The sequence below is a fragment of the Tubulanus polymorphus genome, chromosome 6, assembly GCF_964204645.1.
Source record: "Tubulanus polymorphus chromosome 6, tnTubPoly1.2, whole genome shotgun sequence".
Classification (NCBI taxonomy): Eukaryota; Metazoa; Nemertea; class Palaeonemertea; order Tubulaniformes; family Tubulanidae; genus Tubulanus; species Tubulanus polymorphus.
Genome location: NC_134030.1, coordinates 19,783,514 through 19,807,469, shown reverse-complemented (window position 1 = coordinate 19,807,469; position 23,956 = coordinate 19,783,514). Strand labels below are relative to the sequence as shown.

The window sequence follows — 23,956 nt, the reverse complement described above, 5'->3', positions numbered from 1 at the left end:
GCGATAAGAATATTATACAGAATCTTACCACAAGCGATCTTCATGTTGAAATATTGATGGTTTACTCTTCTGTCGTTTGATACTGATTGAATTTTCGAGTTGATCTCAGACAATATATTTTCGTAGTACCGTTTAAATAGACATCTAACAAAAGATCGATGATTAATTTCTCTATCGCCACGTTATGACAGGTGCACGAGCCGATCTAACGAGACGAAAACAAAATATTTTTTAATTCCAACAGCAGGTGCATTTATCAAAGCGCTGTAAATTATGCCTGCCAATCAACCAGCCTTATTGAATTTGTTAATAGAAGTAATGGCAAATGTAGCATCAGTGACAAGAAGAAGAGGTAACCAGATACGGTATTCATTCCATTTCTTAATGCTTTACATACCCGAATGGGACAGCCGAGCACTACGATATAGCAGAAAAGCCTAATGAAGTTGCGCATACCGCATGCAGAAATCAATTTTTTGTTTCTTTTCTTTAAATAATAAACATTCTCGCAAGTTTCCCGATAAACAACCTGATCATCCTTGTGTATGTTTTCGTTTCACGGTCGCTACCCAATGTGGCAGGTGTGAGAGAGAATCGGCGCATTCGCTGCAGTAATTATCAATTGAATATAACATATCTAGCGAATCTCGTTTCAGGATCGCCTCTAACGCTTCTAGTGTTGATTGTGTGTGGATTGAGGGAAGCCAGTGCATCAAATCCAACGAATCACGTATTGCCGGGGACCGCTGCTGCACCAATAAAAACTATTATACCAAAGAAGGGATATACAAGGTCTGGTCTTGCGCACGCCCGTCCGAAAATATATGCCAAACCATAGGACCAGGCGGCAGATAAATTACATTATTAGACTACTAACCGTCAACCGCTGCGAGTCCACAGTTGTTATCTATAAGATGAACAAATTCCAATTTAACAGCGGTACAAATTGTTTTAGAGCTTTAGTTAAAATTCAAAAAAATGAATTCTGAAGACACGAATTCACGTAAAAATGAAATAATTGTTCTTCAAACACCAAAAACTCAATAAACAGTGTGAATTTGTGTTTATTTTAAACTCATTGACTTCCACACACTGAAGGAATATCTGAGCAACTTTTAGGACGTGGGTAATCATCCCACTGACCATTTGCATGATCGATTTCGACACAATCTTCTTAACGGTGCATCCAATCATCCATTGGCCCTCAATATAAGCCTGGCCTGGAGCCCAATTTGTGTATTTGTTGAAATTAGAACAGGAGATGAAGGACATCTTAAAAGCTACAACGCTACGAACAGAGCTCAGTTGGCGGAGCAAAATAGAATCATCAAAGCCGATGGAAATCGGTTGGTGAAGCACATAGAAAATCGCGGAGCCCAGTAACGAAGTAAACTTGATAATTAAAAACCAATATGGAGTCCAGTTCATAAAGCAAAACTTAAACATCCAAATTTTGAAACCAATCTAAACACATAATTTGACTTGAGAAACCTAATTGGCGAAGCAAAACGTAAAGGCTTAAATGATATTGCTGTAATTCTACAACCATCTAATTATAGATATCCGCATGCAGGAAGTGCGTTTTTATTTCTATTTGTTACTGGTCCTGATAATACCGACCCTAAGAAGTCGTTGGCTACAAGCCTGTTTACTACCTACGGTTTCCCTGTAGATCTGATGGATATTTTCCAACCTGTTCAGTTGTACACTTACAATACATGTTACCACATACGATCAATCGTAATCTACACGGAAAATTTACATTGAACATTTAGTTGCATTCATAGTTTGCACAGTAATAAACCTTCGCTTAATCCAAGTAAATTGGGTTTGATTTATGTAGCTACAATTTCATTGGCTGGTTACTGCAATAAAACTTAATAATATAATTCAGTTGAATACATTTTCCGATACGCGAAGAGACACAGTCGGTTCCAGGACATTCTCATCACACAGTCAGTGACACCATCATTCATCTTGATCCTTGTAAATGATGAATTCGTCCCAGATGCAGATTCGGACTTATAACAGTTACATCATTCTCATGGCTATGGCAAACAGGTCTGGTACCTACCTAACTGTGTCACTGGTCTTTTTGCCAATCGTGTTCCTGTTAGGAGCCTTCGGTAATTCAGTCACTCTCATTATTATGATAAGTCGCAGATTCCGCAGTTTATCTTACGCTAACTATCTTATTGTTTTATCGCTCAGCGATTTTGTATTCTGCATCAATTTTACACTGATGCCCATTTTACAGTTTGTTCTATTGCACGTAAAGAACGGTCCTATATTCGTGATGAATTCATCGACAAGTTGTCGAATTTATGAATTTATAATGGTGTTTGCTGCGTGTAATAGTTCATGGTTAATCGTAGCGATATCTCTAGAACGTGTTGCAGTTGTGCTCTTCCCGTTCACATCTCGTTTTGTATGTACACCGAGATTCGCTAGATTTACTATATTCATAATTACTGCAGTAAATGCACTGCTTGTATATCACGTGCCAACATTGTCGATATATTTTGCAGATTGGTTTTTCGGATGTTACTACAAGCTGTTTGACCAACTATCATTTTTTGCCATGATTGGTATCCACGCATGTCAGGTTTTTCTTCCGTTAACTCTAATCATTACATCAAATTTAGTAATTATAATTCAGTTATTCAGAGGTTCGAAAATGGTTTCGTCCGATCAGAAAACTACAAAATCAAAACGTACGACAATAATGCTTGTAACAGTTTCACTCGCATTTGCAGTTTTCACACTTCCAACCACTATTACCACAGTATTGCCATTCTCACAAGAATTCACCAATTTTCTATATGACATATTTGCACAATTTCAAATGTGTAATTATGCCATTAATTTCTACATATATCTTTTACTGGGACGAGAAATTCGTGAATATTTCTGTATGAAAATCCGCTGTAGGAATTCAGTCTAATAACTATCGATCCCGACACAATAATAAATGAGTGTATGGGGGGGGGGGTTATTTACAGCCATGAATTCACGCAATTTAGAGCTGGTAACAAAAATTATTTTACATAACAAATAAACGTAGTCTATTTCCAAACAGTTGCAATGAGGACTCTGTGCCACCAATCTAATGCTGCGTGCGGTTACGACCATTCAGGGAAAATAAAACTGTCCACCCTAAATCCTCAGATAGAAAATATATATTAGCTGAAATCCATTTTCGAACTTCACATATGTATATGGACCTCGACGAAACACTTAAATGTTCAAATAACTGAACATAACATACATGTACATAATCATCTCTCGAATATTTCTATTCTTAGTTTTCTTTCACATTTAGCAGATAATTTAGCCCTCCCGTACTTTCCTGAACCCTGGTACCGCAACCGCTTACACTGTCTGTCACACATGCTCTCCGTGCGACGTTTCGAATATGTTATTTTATTAATAATAAGTTGCTGTATATATTGTGAATCAGTTTATTCAGGATTTTGCTTTCAGTAATAAACTATGAATTCGCATAAACTTTTTGTTTTCCTTTATAAGCCATTGTTCATGCAAATTACACTCGGTTGGATGGGGGTGGATGGGGGTGGATGGTTCGGTTGTTGGACTCGCATCCCTCAAAGTTAAGTGCTCTTCGAATATAATGGAAAAACAATTTGATTTGGCATTCTAACATACAAAGGCAAAGTGGAAATACCGTAAAAGGAATTAATTTGTTCGATTTCTTGATCTATTGAATACAGGTGAAGTGTGAACGATGTAAAACTTGTCGAATACAATGTTGGTGAACTGCCAATGTGTTTGTATTTTAGGAGAAAGCTATTTGCAGTTGGATTCCTTTTGTAACTAACTCATTTACGCCTGAATACATCGTTTAAAGCCTTTCTAAACTTTGAACTCGCAATGCAATATAGAAAGAAATTAGCGCACGAGTCAATTTGAGAAAACAAATGGCCGCTCAAATTGAAATAAGTCGGTTGTCTTAAATAATCTAAAACACGATTTATACCGATAGGAGCTTCCAAAATCAGATATGAACCTACTGACATCAGTGCAAGCATCGTTGTTTGGATGTCGTGCTTCGCATTCTGACTAGTTGTGAATGCAGATCGTCTCTTGGTCGATATGATCAAACTTCTTATCAAAGCTGCATTCGTCAAACATAGGATTAAAAACGGCAGGCAAATGATAGTACTGAAGTTCAAAAGTGTGCCATATCGCGGTCCGTCAAGACTAACTCGACGCATCGTTCTGCCAAATATCGGGCAACTATAGAATACAAAGATCACACGATTTAGTTGCCAGCGATAGCCTTGACTTGCGGCACTAAAGACGAATAGACAGATCACTATTATATTACATTTGCGCTGAGTAAGATGTACTCGGGCCCACAACGGGAACGACAATTGCATCAATCGCTCAACACTGATCAGAATGATTACCGAGTTCCGATGCATCTTCGCCGTGTGCTGAAGTCCGTCACAGTACACAGTAAACACCGCCGACACTCCGTAAAAATAATTCAAATATCGGAATTTTTCCAAGCCGTACGTCCACAACGATACGTATTCCTTCAAGGACGTGAAGCAAAATAACGCGACCAGATAAATCGAATCCACGACCGCTAATATTCTGAGCAGGTGGTACGTGTTCACGCAGGACGACTTCATGCGCGTTAACGCGACGAAACTGATCGCGTTGAATACGATTCCCGACACGCAGATAACAGTTCCGATATATCCTTGAATCAGCAGCCGATCTAACATCTTCTGCTGGATTTCCGGTTTTAGGCATGCGTGTTGGTAATCCACCGAAACGTTGCCGCTCGTCATAGTTTGTGTTTGGCTTTGACGGTGGTAAATCTAGATGTATTCAGCTTCAATCGGAAGGATTTGTAATAGATGAAGAGTTGGAAATATTGATCAAACAATCACCACAACCGTTCATCGTTTATATTTCAACACCTCACCATACATCAAACACACATCAATTCGCGCAGTGAAATTTACTTGAATACCTGGTCTCGTAAATGCTTCAGAGCTTCTAATACCCTAGAAAAATATAATGGCAGCATTCTGCGTACGGCATCGACCGTTCAGATAAACTAAAACTGTTAAATCGTCAAGTTATAAGTATTGAGCTGAAAGCATCTCCACACCTTACAGATATCGACCTTACTAAGACATTTTGAAAGTTTATATCTCAACATACAAGTACAATGTACAAATGTCTTGAAAATCTTCGTACATTCGTCTCCACCTGACGATGGTAAAAAACAGAGAATATTTTCGTACATACACCACCTGATAGAATCCGAAACGTCGTGTCTTTTTGTTCTAACATTTCTAGTAAAAAAAACTTTGCTTTTGATCTTATAAATTCTGTATAAAATGTTGTTTTCAAACTTGATATTCGATCTCTATCTTAAAGCATCTAATCTTGATATTGTAATCACACATTAATGAAAGCGCATTTCAGTCATAATTTAAATTAAGCCGCGACCACGGGTGCCAAGTAGGTCCGTGCATGTTTGGTCGGGGACCAACGTCGGACCAGGCCCGAGCCAAATTTAGCGCGGGTCAAATGATTGCGTTTCAACTCGTTCTGAAAATGATTTACATCGCTTCGTTTTAAAGCATTGTTTAGTATCGAGTGAGTGGTTCGCGTGTCAGCGCGCTCTCTAATTAGGCACGGGTAAAATTTGGATCGGGCCTGATCCATTCGTCGTGGTTTATTAGTACACCATATCACCAGTCTTATCATAGCCTCGAAACTCCCCTATAGCGCGATCAACACTGCACAGTTGGTTAATTTAATTCTTAAATTTAATATCGTTTTTTATTCCCAGAAATTAATATACTCACCTAGCTGTAGTGAGGGCGACACCTATAGTGGCATTCCTGACCGATGTAGTGAGGGCGACACCTAGTGAGATTCCTTGCTGCTGCAGTGAGAGGGACACTTAGGGGAATTCCCTTCACAGCTGTGATGAGGAGAGTGACACCGGAATTCCCTTCACAGCTGTGACGACGAGAGGGACACCTAGGGGAATTCCCTTCACAGCTGTTACGACGAGAGGGACACCTAGGGGAATTCCCTTCACAGCTGTGACGACGAGAGGGACACCTTGGGGAATTCCCTTCACAGCTGTGACGAGGAGAGGGACACCTAGGGGAATTCCCTTAGCTGTGCTGTCAGTGGATGTTGTGTCTTATGACTATAGCGGGAAGGAACTTACTTGTAGTTAACGGTAATAACTGGAATATAAACAATCTCGGTGAAAGCAACTTTTCTGCGAAAGTGCAGTCTTTTTCATACAATTTCTACAGAGCTGCATATTTTTAGACAGAGCACATCATTTATTTACATTATATATGATAACAGATATTGAGGAAGTGTTAATTCGTCAATTTTGGTAACTGGCCAGGATCATAACAATCATAATGATTGTAAAGTTTCCTTTGTTTCCGGAACGACGGCTAGGTAACTATATAACAATTAGGCGTAAGGATACTGGGGTCAATTAAGCTGTAATAGAAGATGAGCTACATTTTCTACTTGAATGTGCAAAGTTACAGGAGCTCAGGAAAGACCTTTTGATGGAATTTAAAAAGTATTAGCCTCTTCATGAAAATGAGATCAATTCGGAAAAATTCAAAATTATTAGGTGTTCCCCTAAACTAACCAAAGCCCTCGCAAAATTCATCGCGTTGGGCTTCGAACAACGTATGTAAATAATCGACCACTGTTACGGTTATCTTTTTTTTAAATGTTTATTCATATTTTTCAACTGCGTTTTAGAATGATTTCCTATAAATTTGTATTTTACCCTTTTCTCATCTTTATTGTAAAAACAAACCTGACTTGTATTTCATATTACTCAAAGGACAATAAAAATATATTGAATTGAATTGAATTATTTAAGGCGTTTCGATTTTTGCCACGATTATTAATAGTGATCGATGGATGAAGCGATTTGATACGAGTTGCTCAAATAAAAACGCCGTTGTCGATCTGGTGAACAAAGGCGTTTTTACGAGCATCCGATTTTTGCGATCGATCGTAGGAACGCATTTACGAGCACCGATTTTTGCGATCGATTTCACGATCGGCGTTTTTACGAACACGATTTTCCGATCGATTTTTGAAATCGACCAACTCGCTCGGCGAGCGATTTGGCGATTTGATTTCCAAGATGGCGGCACCGGGTAGTTCAAAACCATACATTTTTTTCCTCAACGTCGCCATATTTATGTCATGTGATTAGCCAAATCCATCGTCATTTTTAAGAACATTCGCTTCGATCGTACGATCGGAGCAAATCGTTCACGAAATCGATCGCAAAAATCGGATGCTCGTACTAATGACGCCTCAAACATCGCCCCGTCTCACCTACGATTAAAACTACTCCGGCGCTCGAGGTCCGGTGTCCGGCAACGATTCCGAATCCGTATTCGAAAATGGCGGCGCCCATGAAAATCGACGAAAAACAAATTTTGCGGCTATTTTTGAATTTTGTCGTGTTGTTTAGTTCAGTTGACGCCTCGAACGAATGCGATGAAACGTTTCAAGGCGGCAAATTTTGTAAGATTCGTTCCGACTGGGTAGATTTTTTAAACAGAGATGTTTTATCGCGTTCTTCCCGCTTTCTTAGCCCGAATTAATTTTTTTTTTTCATTTTTCTGTCTGCAGTAATCCGACGAATGGAAGAAATCGGTAAACGGTCGATAAACGTAGAAAAGACGGGCATGAATTCGAAGAAGCTAGAATTCTATTGTTACGCCGGGACGCCGGCGTCTTACCTGACAATCTGGAAAAGAGTCGTGGTAAGCTAGTTAGTTTGACCGTAATTCCATGGAGGTAGCCAGCCATCTTTTCGGGGATGTTGATTAATAAAAAGTAATATGATGAGTTCATAGTGAGATTTATCCGGAAACGGCCATCTTTTCATGGAGGTTTATGTCGAATGATAGGCAATTTGATGATGTCATAGGGTAATGGAGGTAGCCATACGTTGATGATGTCATAGGGAGATTTACGAAGGCAGCCATCTTTTCAGGGATGGTTTTTGTCGAATAAAAGGCAATTCGATGATGTCATAGGGAGATTTACGAAGGCAGCCATCTTTTCAGGGATGGTTTTCGTCGAATAAAAGGAAATTCGATGATGTCATAGGTAGATCTACAAAGGCAGCCATCTTTTCAGGGATGGTTTTCGTCGAATAAAAGGCAATTCGATGATGTCATAGGGAGATCTACGAAGGCAGCCATCTTTTCGGGGATGGTTTTTGTCGAATAAAAGGCAATACGATGATGTCATAGGGAGATTTACGAAGGCAGCCATCTTTTCAGGGATGGTTTTCATAGAATAAAAGGCAATTTGATAATGTCATAGGGAGATGTATGGCTCAATCTCAAAATGTCACAGTCTTGTCAGATACGTTAAAAAAAACGTGAATTCGACAAAGTCAAATCTATTTTTCAGCTAAAACTGACGCAGAAAACCGACGCGCCGCTGAAACTGTACAAAGCGCCGTCGGCGAGCGAGGTTTACGATAAGTACATGAACGACACGACCAGTTGGATCGGATTGTGGAGGAAAATCCCCGGAGTGCGAACGGTCGTCGATCCGTTCGTTCGGAATGGCGTCGGTTTGGACGCATTCGACGCGAACTACGTGATCGTATCCAGTGAATCTACGTATGAAATAACTCTACAATCAACCAGTACGTAATTGATCACGGAACAGGGAAATTGGGAAAAACTCGGGAATTTGGAAATGATAATTTGCGGTTTGGAAATATTTGGGAATTTGAGTGAGAAATTTTCCTCAAATCGGGGAAATATTTGGGAAATTCAGTTACATTTTACATATCGCATTTGCCAAGTGCAAATTTCTTCAGCGATTTCCCTTGAAAATCACCTTCATCAACCAGTCACCACTAAAATGTAGACTGTAGCATGACGATATGACATGTACATTTCCATTTGGGAAAATTGAAAAATCACTCATGAAATACTTGGGAAAAAACTTGGGAATTTTGAATTCGTATAACTGTGGGAACCATGCAGATAGTATGCATCACTGAGCGGAGGCAGCGAGGCGCGGCCTTACTCCCAAGTAATCAAAAATGGCCTAATTCTGCATATGGATCGCCGAGCAGGGGGCTAGTGGGCTATTTGCTACCTCAAAAATTTGAAATACGAAAAATTGCTTCTCCGCATTCTGAATTTTTACTTTGATCTGCAGACCTCCCAATCCCCGTTACCCCTTTACCCATTCTATTAGCCTTCACTCCGCCGGACACTTCTTTCATTTGCTACACAAAAACTGTTTCATCGGGGGTCAAACCCCTCAGCTTACCCATTAGTTTATTCTGTACTGCAATCAAAAATCTTCCTTTTTGGGATTTCTGAGTATTTGGGGTAGGAACACGACAGATCCGAGCGCTCACTTATATCCAAGTAAGTCTGGATGAATTTCGGGGGGGCATAAGGACATAATTTTGATGGCCCAACTTATCAAATCTTATATCATATATAAAAGCCTTGACTATTAACTAAAAAAAAGACAAAACATGACAATCAACTGGAAAAAAGCTGTGATAAATTTCCCTTGAAATTTCGAAGGAGTAATATACACTACATGGCAAAATTTCTGAGTGCTAATGGGTTAAAACGGGTTTATCAGGGGTTGACTGGAACTATCAGTGCTATGATTGTCGATGTAAGGCTGTAAAGGGTTAATGTTATTTTGCGTGTTGCAGGATTAGAACCGATGTTTATCGCTATGGTCGCCGTCGGTTTCGTGCTCTTTTTCTCCGCGGCGAAACTTTCAAGGTTCGTCGATCGAAATTGTGCGGAATTACGATTCATCTAGAAAATGATTGTAGTTAAAAAACCACGGATTAAAAAACTTTCTCGGTGTTTTTCAGGAACGCGTTGTTTTACTACAGCACTGGTATCGGTATCGGTATAATCGCATCAATATTGATTCTCTTGTACGTCATGAGTCGTTTTATTCCAAAGGTCAGTGTTACCTAGATTGCGATACTCAACCACGTTCCTCCCTGGCAGGGATTCGAACCTGATGACATCGTGAGACTGCCACATTCCTTCCTCGCAGGGAGTTGAACCTGATGACATCGTGAGACTCTGCCACGTTCCTCCCTCACAGGGAGTTGAACCTGATGACATCGTGAGACTCTGCCACATTCCTCCCTCGCAGGGAGTTGAACCTGATGACATTGTGAGACTCTGTCACGTTCCTCCCTGGCAGGGATTTGAAACCTGATGACATCGTGAGACTCTGCTGCGTTCCTCCCTCGCTGGGATTTAAAGCTGATGACATCGCGAAACTCTGCCACGTTCCTGCCTTGCTGGGATTTGAACCTGATGACATCGTCAGACTCTGCCACTTTCCTCCTTCGCAGGGATTTTAACCTGATCACATAATGATATGCGAAATAACGACTGGTTATTTGTCCTTCATTCTTACAGAAATCCGTTGGTTTACTGGTGGCGCTGTACGTCGGAGGCGTGTCGACGTTTTTCTCGATACCGATGTATATTTACATACACGGACTCGGCTGGGTCGTCGACAACTATCTGATCTACGCGATCACGTACGTCGTTTCGGCCGCCGTGTTCAGTTTCGCGTTTCTCTACTGGCGCGGCCCGATCGACAACGAGCGAACGTTGACGATTCTGATGTGGTTCGTACAGATTTTCTCGCTGACTCTGATTTATAACGGAATACAAGTGAAACACGTCGCCGTTTGCGTGGTCGTAACGGCGGTCTTAGTTTATAATTCGCCTCGCGGAGTCTTCAATTGGATACGTCAAAAATGGTTCGTATTTTTCCCGTATATTTCATGCAGCCTGTACCCTGTACCCTTTTAGACATGATCAATTATTGTTAGTTCATTTTCAATAAGAAATATCCCTCGGTCCTAAACACATGTGAAGTGTAGACAATCAGTCTAATATCTGGTGTTTGTTGTTCATTTTCAATTAAAATGTCACGAGTGAATCACTGAACACATGTGAAGTGTGGACGATCAGTTTTTGAAAGTGTGCTGATAAAATGTCTAATATCTGGTGTTATTAGTTCATTTTCAAATAGAAATGTCTCAGGTGAAGCACTGAACACATGTGAAGTGTGGACGATCAGTTTTTGAAAGTGTGCTGATAAAATGTTTAATGTCTGGTGTTTGTAGTTCATTTTCAATTTAAAAGATATGTTGGGTAAAGTACTAAACTGTGGATGATCATAAATTGGGGATAATATATTAAGTATCTTGAGGGTTCGTTCAGACATTTACCTATACTGTCGATACATATAGATCATTCCCAGACCAGAGTATCTACCGGTAATCCTCAGTGAGATTCCACGGTCTTAATTATCAACTTACCATCTACACGTATTGGAATGGAACATTGTTTTGTTTTTTTAGGGCGATGAGATTTCCGAAGAGTCGACGCTTGTTAACCGGCGAGGAGTATTATCTCGAAGGTCGCGCGGAGACGCGGAAAGCGCTCGAAGAGTTACGACAGTATTGTCGTAGTCCGCAATGCGACACGTGGCGTACTGTTAGCAGGCTCGATTCACCTTCCAGGTAAAATATATTGACTGCCTCTTTCCGGAATAGGTGGCTGATCCATGAATTCCCCTATGACATCACATACGTAATCCAATAGTATACCCTTTCATGGTCGGTTTTGTCGTCCTCTCCCAAGAAACTTTGATCATCTGGTCTGGAATCATTTAAAAACTAATAGATTGACAATGATTTGTGCAGCCTGACTAAGTAATACCCTAAAGTGCTAGGGATAATTTGAAAATTTTAAAAGTTCCACTCCAGTGTGTTGAATAACTACGCGCCTACACCGCGGTGCGATGTATCGTTAGTTACTAGTATTTAACTTGTGTTTGACAGGTGCTGCCCTCTCATTACAGATAAAACCTAGTTAATAATAACATCGATGCGATTTACTAGCTAAGTCCATCACCGATTTATACATTGTAGATGCACTGAAAGGCTAAAGCCAGGCTGTAAAAATGTTACCTCGCCAATGAAAAGGGGGCCTGAAATGTATTCAGCAGATGCCTCATTCGTCATATTTTTAATAAGTTTTTTTTTTCACAGATTCGCTAAATTTGTCAGCGGTGATTTACACGTGACTCGCGACGAGGTCGAGGCGTACGACTCGGACGCGATGAACGGCGAGATCTCGCGCGACCTCGATCTCGACAACGAGGACGAAGTCGACTTCACGTTGAACACTTCTTGACCCGCGTAGATGACGAGAACGAATTTTAACCCTTTCAGTGCCGAGTAGTCAATACCCTATAGTGCTAGAGATAATTTGAAAATTTAAAAAAATTCCACCCTAGTGTGTTGAATAATGGGAATACCACTATAGTGCGTCTACACTGCGGTGCGGTGTATCATTAGTTACTAGTATTTCATTATGTTAGACAGGTGCTGCCATTTTTCAAGAGAGATAATTACTATTTACATCAATACACCGCAGTGCAGTGTACTAGCAAAATCTATCACCGATTCATACACCGCACTGCGGTTTAGACGCACTGAAAGGGTTAAACGACGTTGTCTATTTCGTCTTACGTTTCACGAGGGTTCATCGGCTACCCGCAACTTTGTTGAATACTCACTGGAATAGCTGGATTACTGGAATGAGAATATCCTGGATAATTTTCCCGATATTCGTGCATATTACGTGTACATGTGATTAGGGATGCAGAAAGGGCTTTCTGAGACATAATTCTCGCATTAAATTTTTAATGCCGCCTAACTTAACTTTATTTTACAAATTATTTCAACTGTTTACTTTTAAACTTAATCGTATAAATACAATTAGTATTAAAGTCTATCGCCATATCACAAATACTTGTACTCAACGACCTATGCAAAAAATAAATGTACTTAAGTAAAGGTATGGTTTTCGAAATAAAGTTGAATTTTAATTTTGTAGTAAAAGTATATATATTTTATTCTGTAGTTCTCAGGATTTTTCCTGACAATCAGGGCAAAGTCATCCATTTTTTGGACTGTTGCTGACAATCAGAGGCAGGAAACCATTTTCAGAGGCAACCTTTCATGACAGGGGACAGAAGAAACTGTTGCTGTTGACCATCAGGGGAGTTTAACCATTTCCTAAGACAATCAGGAGATAGTGAGCTATTTTCAGTGACTGTTGCTGACAATCAGGGGACAATAAAAAAACATTTTCAGATACTTCTGACAATCACAGTACAGGTTAACAGGCCTTGAACTGGCAATCTGTCGAAAATAACTGGGTCATTGTGCCCAATTAAATTGGGAATTGTTGATAATCATTGAATACGATAGCCCTCTAGGAGCTTGGGTACCGGTACATCGAAGTCAACTAAAATGATTCAGACTCATTCACCATCAGAGGTCAATTAGGTTTCACAGAAATTCTGCACCTTTCTCATTACAAGCCTTAATATTGCTGGTGAACAAGAAGTGTAGGATATGGTTCTGGGTAAGATTGAGAATTTATTTCAACTCAAGTTGACTCTAAACAGTGGAACTGAACCCTGGACTGCTTCGAAACCAAAAGACCTTTCAATGGGTCCAAAAAACCTTCACGAAAACCACAGCGTAAGAATTCATGAAATCATTTAAAATTCAGTTTATTGTATAACTTCAATACTGATCACTTCTAACGGTTAAAATCTACACAAAAAAGTCGCATCTGCTTGTATCGAAAAAATCAATACACCGCACGACCTTGAAAAAGCAGGTTTAAAACCTCGATGTATACACCATATTTACATATGTACATCATATCTAAGCATGCATAGAAAAGACTAGAATAGATTTTTTTAACTGTACAAAAAATTGAACAATATTATTTAACAATATACAAAAAGAAGTTCATGCATTTTTTCATTATGCGTGAGGAGTCTTGAATAGGCCTTGGGGAAATCTAAGTAGGCGGTTTACAAAACATCCGTTCAAAGTGGAGTAGAATGAAACGTATAAGTAAATTTGTGTACTGTACTGAGCGGAGGGGCTAATCCAATATCGAAAAAGTAATAAGCAAGCACTTTTTAAAATCAGAATTGGGTACCAACGAAAAGGAGCAAACTTAACAATAAGCTATCTCGACGATAGTTGGCGTTTCTGTATGATATTTGCATAGAAAGGCGGAGTTTATTTTTACTCGCTGAAAATTGTAAAAACGACATAAACATATTTACAATATATACTCTGCGTGATACGGGATTGCGATAAAAATTTTCGAAAAAAAAAAGCTTTTCAAAAATACGTAGAAAATTGTGTTTATAATTAACTTACAAAACGGTACTAAACCGACAATATAGACGAGAGCGAGCAGAAAAATCTTGTATATTTTCATGTATCAAAATTACAACCGTCGAAAAAGGATGATAAACGTTGAAATGCAGGAGGCGTCAATCAACCATCCAGACCCGCCCCCGGCCCAAACATATCACAGATTCGGTACGTTATTGGAAGACATTTTCATCTATTCAAAATCCCCTCATGACATCACCATCGTCCTCTAGTAATTTGGTCTAGGCACTTCGAGAATAGACAGCATTTATGAATCCTTAGATATAACATCATCACCGATCTAAGAACTGCGTAGGGAATAGATGGCAGCCTTTTAAGATCCCGACACTAAAACCACTATGAAATAGATGTCAAATTGTTATTCTATCAGAGAAAAGTTTGTTGACTCAAAAGCTGTCCCTTGGATATCAACACAGACGCCAAAAAATCTATCACAAAATTTCACATTACCCCCTCCGTAACATCACCTAATCGACCCATTAATTCCAGGGAAAAGATGGCCCCCTCCACCAATCTCCCTACTGCATCACAAAATTGATCTTCAGCCCGCCCTACAAAGACTGTCTTTATAAACGGCCAACAACAAAGATTTTTACAAAACGCTTAATATGTCCTTTGAGAATTCTAACACAGCAGTTGGGCGTTCTTACTGTATTTTGGCATATGGTATAGAATTTGGCAATTGCGATCTGGTTTTGAAGGTCACGCAGAGCTCAGCAGCAGACGCATCCTAGCACAATTGACTGATCAGAGCACCTTACACACGTCATCAGAGTTCAGCAGTTATAACTCAACAACAACAGCAGCTCTCTCATCTACAACACAGAAATAAACGTGTCAAATCAACTGTGGCACAGGGTTCACTATCAAATTAAACCCACACAACTGTGGAACTGGATACAGAGTTCAAATTAAACCCACACAAGTGTGGAACTGGATACAGAGTTCAAATTAAACCCACACAACTGTGGAGCTGGATACAGAGTTCAAATTAAACCCACACAACTGTGGAACTGGATACAGAGTTCAAATTAAACCCACACAACTGTGGAACTGGATACAGAGTTCAAATTAAACCCACACAACTGTGGAACTGGATACAGAGTTCAAATTAATCCCACAAAACTGTAAAACTGGATCCAGAATCAAATTAAACCCACACAACAGTGAAACTGGATTCAGTCAAATTAAACCCGCACGAATGAGTAACTGGGTCGTACCTGGCCATAATCGGGTCAACTCCTTGATTTTCCATCGCCGCCCATTTCGGCAGTATTCGTCGACGCGCGTTCGTGAACCAGTAGTTGATTTGCGATATGGTCAACTTCGTGCGATGAATCAACATTTCCTTCTCGTCGTCGTTCGGATACGGATTCACGCGGTGTTCCTTCAACCACTGCAACATTATCTGAACCGCCTACAAACGAAACATGAAACACAATCAGCCCCACCGTAATGATATCGAGATTCATTTCCCATTTACGACTTTAAAGTCTCCCAAAATCCAAGTATCATCAAAATGTTTCACTTTTCTACTCGAAATTTGTTAATTCACTCAAAATATAGTTGATACAATTCTAATTGAAATCCTAGAAGGCACTGAATAGCGGAAGACTGAATAACTACTAGCGACATCTGGTGCATTTTCACTTGTCACAGGTGGAATCCTCTATTGCCACAGTAGTTGATGGCCTACTGCACACTAGCGACACCTGGTGGATCCTCACTTGTCACAAGTGAAAACAATATTGCCGTAGTATTGATGTCCTACTGCACACATACGACACCTGGTGGATCCTCAATGACTTGTAAAAAGTGGAATCCTCAATTGCTGCAGTAGTTGATGTCCTACTCCGCAATAGTGACACCTGGTGGATCCTCACTTGCCACAAGTGGAATCCTCTATTGCTGCAGTAGTTGATGGCCTAATGCGCACTAGTGACACCTGGTGGATCCTCACTTGTCACAAGTGAAAACACTATGGCCGCAGTAGTTGATATCCTACAGCACACTAGCTACACCTGGTGGATCCTCACTTGCCATAAGTGTTATCCTCGATTGTCAGTTAGTGCAGGATTTAGTTATCCGACAATCAATTATATTTATTTACCTCTTTAGGCAGTACGGCGTGTTTGCGACCGGATGTGGTCGCGGTGCTCGAACTATCTCTACTCTTAACGCTGGCCGCGTCGCCGCCTGGCGCCTCAAACCTCTTCAACAATCCTCCCGCCGACGCCGACCTGAAATTGTTATTCTGCATTCCACACGATGGCGATGATGTCATCGGTCCTCCCGCATCGGGCTAGAAAAATAATGAAAACAACCGTTTACTATATGACCCGAAATACTTTCCCTAAATGCCTGGCCAAATCTTTGCTTAAACAGGGTGGTGGCCGCTTTTGTATGACTAGCTTTTTCCCTGGCTATCCCCTGACATGCATGTTGTTTTCCATGACTTGATCTGCTAAGAATCCAAACACTTAACAGTGAAAAACCTAAGACATAGACGGAAACTGTAATCACTTAATTCCAGATTCCCATTTCCCTTTTATTATTCCCTGACATCTTAGAAGAAAAGCAAATCCCCCGACTTTTTTCCTGATATCCAGGTAAATGGCTGACCTGTTAAAAGCTAGGCCTATTTCTCAAAATTAAGGGGTCATTCATTTATTACGTACGCATTAGGGGAGGGGGAGGGGTCAGTGCAATTGCGTACTGTAATGCTTAATGTATATGAATAAATGGCCGACTTTGCGTACAGAGGGGGATGGGGGTTGAAAAATTCAAATTCTATGCGTACGTAATAAATGAATGACCCCTAAGCAGTTTCAAAGGAGTTTTGGGCATTTCGCTCAAACTTAAGGAGACTCAAGCACCTTGAAAATCGTATTCCGTTTTGAATTGTTTTTAAGAATCAAGGACCACATTTCCATTGCTCTATGGAACTACAGTGGATGATATATATATATATATATACAAACCTGTTGTAAGGAATTTCTGACAGCGCGGTCAAATCGTTCGCAGAAATCTTCAATGACGCTCGTCGGTTTCGGTCCCGGCTGGTCGTCCAGTTCTTTCTTCTTCGATTGAATTTTCTCTGTGTCAGGAAAAATAACAAGTAATACAGATAACTATCGTACACACATCATGTATTTCAGTAACTGATGAAATAAATATCATTCGGGCTTTCTGCTACTTTGCTGAAACACTATTGTTATTCTCCTGGGGCCAGTTGCTCAAAAGTTGGTTAAAGATAACCGGCGGATAAATACCATAGCAACATATGATATTTCAATTGTCACTATGTCAACTATCCACTGGTTAACTGTAACCAACTTTTGAGCAACTGGCCCGATTATTATTTATCGAACCAACAAGTGTTCATATATCCTATAAAATAATAGCTGTGATGTTCCCTGAATATCTATGACAAAGTGGTCATTTAAAAACTCCCTGATTTTTCCGTGTTGTAACGAAATAATTCCCCTTAGGAATTTTGTGGTTGTAATAAATTTATTTTTCATGAATTGCGTAGATTGAAAAAAAAAAAATGTGTTGTCAATTGTTTTTCCGAGATTTTTTGTTTGAATTTGTTAAATTCAGTTTTCCCCCCGATTTTTCCGAATCCCTGAATTTTCCAGATTTCCAACTTTTCCCTCTGATCGCGATGTGAAAGGAGCAAAAAAACCCGTTATCGCTGCTTTGCAGCTATATTTGTTATTATCACCGTTACAAAATCTAACTTACCCATGAGCGATTGATGAGCGAACTTCAACGCGTCGAGTATGACGCCCTCGACGGCGTCGCTGCACGGGTTCGACACCGGTTTGTTGCGTTGCAGGAAGTTCTGCAGCAGACGATTGAAATCCGACGGCAAATTCAGTATCAAACGCACGGGGAACGACGGCGTGTTGAAGTTCATGTCGGCGATGATCAAATCGCGCAGCAACGGGAACAACGGGTGCGAACGGAACGCCTTCGAACGATCGGACGTAACGAGCTGGTGCAGCATCGTCTGCTGCGGCGTCATACCGCCGGCCGGTATCGGGAACGCCGACGCGTCTGCCGCAGAGCCGTAGGTGGCGCCGCCGGTCGACGTCGTCATATCCGGTATGCTGCTACGCGTTAGCGACTGATCGGCGCAATAGGGCGCGCCGTCGAACGTTTTCGTCGAATTGTTCACATTTGCTTTGAATTCGTCAGTTTGAGTTTGATTCTGATTGAAATCCAGCGACGCCTGCTGCATCTGTTGTTGATGCTGCATCTGCTGCTGATGATTCTGAGGATATATCTGCGGTCGGATTCGATTCATCTGCGGCGTGCTGGTTGTGAATCCGCCCGGTTTAACGCCGTAAACCGGTTCGACCGGTTGGAACGCGTTCGCGCCCGGGTTGTAAATCATCGGCGTCGCCGGTTGCCGAGCGTACGACGACTGACGAGCAGACGCGTGACAGCTGCCATTGTTGAAACCGGCGCCGCCCGCCACGGCAGCGTCGGGACAATCGTAACCGGTCGGAACCGGCGGTTGATACCGATGCTGTTGTTGTTGGAACGAGTGACCCATCGGATATCCCGTGTAACTATCAGCCGCTCGCTGCTGATTGGTCGAACGCCATTGCAGTTTCTGCGCGTCCATCACGTTCGTGTGATTGTACATTTGTTTCCACGGTTCCGGTGAACCGCGCGCGGAGGTACCGTAGTTACGCGTGCTGTCCGCGCAGCCGTCTGCGTTGCTATTCAAATACGCCGCGTGCGGCTGCTGATATCCCCCCTCGTACCCGGGCCGACGGCACACCTGTTTTTTCGGGTGCTGTTTCACCGGACTGCTCGACTCAGACGCGCCGGCTTTGCGTATTTTCGGGTTGTAATCGCGCATACCCTGCCAGTCGTCGCACACCGGCGGTGCTGCCGCGTACGACTGCGTGAACTGCGACGCCCCGTGGTGCTGCTGTCCGACGAAACGACCCTGCTGTCCGAAACTACAAGACGACAGCGCGTTCGTTTCGAGTTTCGGAACGCGATTGACAGTCGCGTGTTGCGGCGACGCGAACTCCGCGTGCTGCGGGACTCGAAACGTGAACTGTTGCGGCGTACCATTAAACTGCGCGCACGACGGGTTAGCGCTAAACTGCGTACCCGGATTAATAAATCCATCCTGTGTGTTATCAAAACCATTGTTGTTGATATTTGACGCGGCAGCTGCAGCCGAGTTTTGTCGATGATGCTGATTACTCATCGACCGATGCATCGAGGCTTTCACCGAGTTCTGTATATTTTCGATCGGCTCGAGTTTGATCGAATGTAACGGATTCCAGCCGCCACCCGACGACGACGCAGACGGTGGCGCCACCGTCTGTTTCTCGTCGCGACAGGGCGGTTCGATGATCGAAACGGACGGAGGCCGGTTTTCCTGATCCGACGTCGACGGACTCGACACGGACGCTCCGTTTTCGGGTAAAGCTAACGGACTCGGCGCTGGCGAGAATTTATCGGCGAGCCTCGTCGACGGACTCTTCGACCGATCGTCCGCCGCCGAAATACGCGCCGTCAACGATTCCAATTGTTGCAAACTATCCGTCGTCGTCGACGACGCTGCCGCGGGTTTCCCCGAATCGTACGGTTTTTCGTCGCCTTTTTCGTAATCCTGCGAAAACGTCACGTGTTTCGGCGACTTATTCGACGGCGCCACCGCGGCCGACGACGGAGACGGCACCCGTAAATTGTGAAAGTTACCGTCGAATTTTCTCGCGGCGCCCTCTGCTGCTGGGTGCGAGAAACATTTAGTCGTCTGCTGCCCGTACTGGCTGTTATTCGTCGAACCCGGATACAACTGTCGACGAGGCGAGGCGCAAACCGGTTTGAAATTTGCGAAACCATTTGCGAACTGATCCGCAACGTAACCATCGTTTTGTAACGGGCCCGGTGACTCCGGGGCTCGGTACCCGTTGCCGGGCAACTGCTGCTGCGATTGTTGCCCCGTTTTCGCGTTCTTGTCGAGACCGGTTTCGTAACGACGATTTGAACCGTAGATCTCGTAATCGGTCGCCACGCCTCGAAAGACTTCTTCTGGAGCGCGGAAATATTCGTCGTCGTCCTTCGTTCCGCCGTAGGGGGCGCCGCTCGCGTCCGTCTGCTGGTTGTAGTCGGCGGCGTTGAACGGCTGGAAGTCGCCGTGTCCGTAAACGGGGTCGTCGCTTGGCAGTACGGTGTCGCGCGACACGTCGTACAAGTCGAGGTCCATCGTGTCTTTGATGCCGATGTCGGAGCAGATCTCCTCCAGGAGGTCGTTTTGCAGACGTTCGTCGGAGCCGAGAAACGCCGTCGGAGACAGCGGCGCCATGAAATCGCACAGATCATCGCCCGCGTCGTCGGTCGTCGGCGGAGATGGCGTGTTGACGCGCGAACGAAATATATCCTGAGAAAAAAATTGGAATCAATATAGCTGCCAGGCGGCGATAATGGTCTTCAAAGGACCTCAGTGAAATATAGTTAATCTAGGCGAAAACTTTGGCAATTCAGTAAAATAAATGAAATAAGGATGTTGTAGGGGGCCATCTTAAAAGGCAGCCATTTTTAATCGCACAAGAGCATGGATACTTTGTAAGCAAAGTCTTTATCCTTTACACTACCTGTAGTTGGTTTCTGATTCAAAAAACCACCTATTTTGTATAGAAGAAATCCTGGAGGTTGTAAATGAACCAATTTAGGTATAGTCTACTGTGTACAACTATAGACTAGACACCAATTTCGTATTGCTTATAAGAATTTTAAAAGTCAAGAGTTTCAGGCACTTTATGAATAATTTTCTGTTGAGTTTTTTAACCCTTTCAGTGCGGTGTATAAATCAGTGATCGATTTTGCTAGTACACTGCACTGTGGTGTATTATGCAAATTAGTAATTATCTCTCTTGAAAAATTGCAGCACATGTCAAACATAGTGAAATCCTAGAAACTAACGATACATCGCACCGCAGTGTAGACGCACTATAGTGGTATTCCCGTTGTTCAACACACTAGGGTGGAATTTTTTAGAATTTTCAAATTATCTCCAGCACTATAGGGTATTGATTAGTCAGCACTGAAAGGGTTAATGAATCGAGGAACCCTGATATAAAAACGTGTTGCCTACCTCGGAGGTGCTTGATCTGTATTGTTCTTTCTTGATGGAAGGCTTTTTCATCGTCGTTTTCTGATTACCGCGATCAGAGTCATAGCCGTCCTCCCTCGCTCTCATATCATTCAACATCGATTGATACGTCCTGTTGTTCTCCGGTCCGCCACCACGGGCGCCGCTGTTGTTCAATCGATAGTTCTCTGGGCCGCCTCTAGGGGCGTCGCTAATATTGTTCGTTTTATACTTAACGATTTCATCTTCGGGGGCGCCACCGTTCAGCTTATAGTTCTCCATTCTGCCACCAGGAACGCCACCGTAGAGCTTGTAGTTCACCATTTTACCATCGGAGGCACCGCTGTTAAACTTGTAGTTATCCATTCCACCACAAGGGGCACCACTGTTCATCTTGTAGTTCTCGATTCCACCACCGTTTATTCTATAGTTCTGCATTTTGCCGATAGGAGCGCCACCGCCAATATTCGGTTGATACTTCTCGCTATAATTCCCCGGTCGGGCACCGGATGCGCCGCTGGTCTTCAGTTTGTATCTCTCCAGTTGGCCACCGGGGGCGCTAGCGCTGCCCGCTGATGAATCAACCGACATCGTTTAACAATATCCACGCGTCTGATTTTGTTACTCGCTTTTCCTCGGAATGATGGAACTTCGACTGAAATTGAAAGAAATAAAATATTCGCGTTTACGGTTTTTTCTCTGGAAAATATCAGCCTGAATTGAGCTAGTAACTTTAAGACAATTCAAACGAATATAGCAGCCTGCAATAATGATGTTTTACAAAGCATCACATTCATGATTTCCAGAATTTTAGGGGTATTTTAGGGGCCTGAGGTAGGTGTCAAAGGCAGAATTTTAGGGTATTTCTTCCCTGAACAAAGGAATCCCAGAATTTTAGGGGTATTTTAGGGGCCTGAGGTAGGTGTCAAAGGCAGAATTTTAGGGTATTTCTGCCCTGAACAAAGGAATCCCAGAATGTTAGGGTATTTTACGGGCTAAAGGAACCCCGTCAAGCTGGTCGCTTAATTTCCAGGTAAATTTAGAAATTACCCAAGTTTTGCCTGATGTTATAAAACAAAATTCCCCGAGTGAATCAGATAAATTTCTAGGTTTAAAATGCGATAATTCATTCGTTTTTCATTGATAAAGAAACACCTGGTCAAAAGCATTATCCGAATTCCCCCTTTAAGTTTCCAAGGTTTTTCGTAGAATATTTGTCAAATTCCCATTCTTGATATCTCAAGCTCCTCTTGGATCGATAGTTTGCACCAAAAACAACATCATCCCCCAGCAGGTAGGAAACCCTGCCACACTAGACCGAGCACACAGCTACATGCGCAGCTTAAAATATGATGTCATTATCAACCAATCAGATATCCAATTTTAGCCCGGATTTTTTCAGCTATAGTCAACTGTAAATTTTGCCCAGCGATTATACAACGCGCAATCTGAACGGTGCCACTAGTTTTCTGAGGGAAACCTGGGACTTTGACACAAAAGGATTTTGACCCCAGTATCATAAAAAGTCCTTTTTTAGATATATTAACTAGGATACTGGGGTCAAAATCGTTTTGTGCAGTGGCGTTGGGAATGCAGCAGCGTTGAAAGTGCAGCAACTGCAGCAGTGAAAGCCGTGGCTACAATAATTTACTGAATGACGTTTTTTTTTCTTTGAATATCACATTTTCGAAGAAATTCAGTAAATTCGCCGCGGCAATATTTAGAACCTGTCCAAAATCGGCATTTGGTCGCAGCAATCAAAAATTGCTTCCAACGCCCCTGTTGTGTCAAGTCCCTGTGGCGCACTCGGTCATGGCAGGGAGGCTTTGGGCCGTGGCTTAGTCTCTAAAGGGATGTTGTCGTGTCGTCAGTCGTCGTTCCGCTCAAATCCTGCCTACCAAAAGGAGAATGCAACATGAATAATTTTACACCAAAAACTGTAGTTTAATTGACAATGAACTAGAAATTATTCTGATTTTGAGAGTTTTTTGATTACTTGAAGTAAATGAGGCGTAAACAGAGTAATTACTACTCTCATATAGTAAGAGTTTTGAATGTAGTTCGCGCAGACTAAACACAGCTCCGTTTCAAAGTTGATATTTGAGATATTATCTGATATAACAGCTGCTGTAAGTACTATCAAATCAACGATAGACTATTTGAGATATCACTGATGATTGATAGGTGACGATTAATCGGTTATAAATCCTACGAATAGAACTTGTTTCACCTGAGATGAGAATTCCTTCACGTGTTGACACGGTAATCGTAATCGGCGCGTCCGACCGTAGATGGCAGCACGTTACGGTGCAGTTTGGCGCGCGCGTTCCGGCTGGCCCGAGGGTTCGAATCCCGTGCCACGCCACGCCGTGCCGACGGGCATGTTTTGATGACATGTTTATTAAAATGTTATCGTTAGGTACCGGAATTTTCGACGCACGGCCGGTCTGAATTTTCAACAAGGTTCGAGGGAC

General features: G+C 42.2%; 2 protein-coding genes across 2 annotated transcripts; one reads left to right on the top strand and one right to left on the bottom strand.

Moving 5' to 3' along the window:
• The first annotated feature begins 7,455 nt into the window (after positions 1 to 7,455).
• LOC141907302 (nuclear envelope integral membrane protein 1-like) lies at positions 7,456 to 12,916 on the top strand. Its single transcript, XM_074796907.1, has 8 exons — positions 7,456 to 7,572; positions 7,681 to 7,814; positions 8,473 to 8,713; positions 9,755 to 9,827; positions 9,923 to 10,016; positions 10,488 to 10,837; positions 11,444 to 11,605; positions 12,137 to 12,916. The coding sequence occupies exons 1-8, from the start codon at positions 7,461 to 7,463 to the stop codon at positions 12,279 to 12,281; spliced, it is 1,311 nt and encodes a 436-aa protein (XP_074653008.1). The 5' UTR covers positions 7,456 to 7,460; the 3' UTR covers positions 12,282 to 12,916.
• Positions 12,917 to 13,685: 769 nt separating this feature from the next.
• Positions 13,686 to 23,761, bottom strand: LOC141907471 (uncharacterized). The gene is made up of 7 exons (XM_074797121.1): positions 23,713 to 23,761; positions 21,486 to 22,137; positions 18,104 to 20,771; positions 17,338 to 17,453; positions 16,467 to 16,658; positions 15,577 to 15,773; positions 13,686 to 15,171 (listed from the first exon to the last, which is right to left on the bottom strand). The coding sequence occupies exons 2-7, from the start codon at positions 22,071 to 22,073 to the stop codon at positions 15,168 to 15,170; spliced, it is 3,765 nt and encodes a 1,254-aa protein (XP_074653222.1). The 5' UTR covers positions 22,074 to 22,137; positions 23,713 to 23,761; the 3' UTR covers positions 13,686 to 15,167.
• Positions 23,762 to 23,956: the final 195 nt, after the last annotated feature.

Excerpts from the sequence above, each read along its gene's own strand:
- LOC141907302 (XM_074796907.1), top strand. The coding sequence starts at position 7,461 with ATGAAAATCGACGAAAAACAAATTTTGCGGCTATTTTTGAATTTTGTC. Across the intron at positions 10,838-11,443 it reads AATTGGATACGTCAAAAATG|GGCGATGAGATTTCCGAAGA; the intron begins GTTCGTATTTTT and ends TTGTTTTTTTAG. Across the intron at positions 11,606-12,136 it reads AGGCTCGATTCACCTTCCAG|ATTCGCTAAATTTGTCAGCG; the intron begins GTAAAATATATT and ends TTTTTTTCACAG.
- LOC141907471 (XM_074797121.1), bottom strand. The coding sequence starts at position 22,073 with ATGTCGGTTGATTCATCAGCGGGCAGCGCTAGCGCCCCCGGTGGCCAA. Across the intron at positions 17,454-18,103 it reads CGCTCATCAATCGCTCATGG|AGAAAATTCAATCGAAGAAG; the intron begins GTAAGTTAGATT and ends TTCCTGACACAG. Across the intron at positions 16,659-17,337 it reads TCAGAAATTCCTTACAACAG|CCCGATGCGGGAGGACCGAT; the intron begins GTTTGTATATAT and ends TTATTTTTCTAG.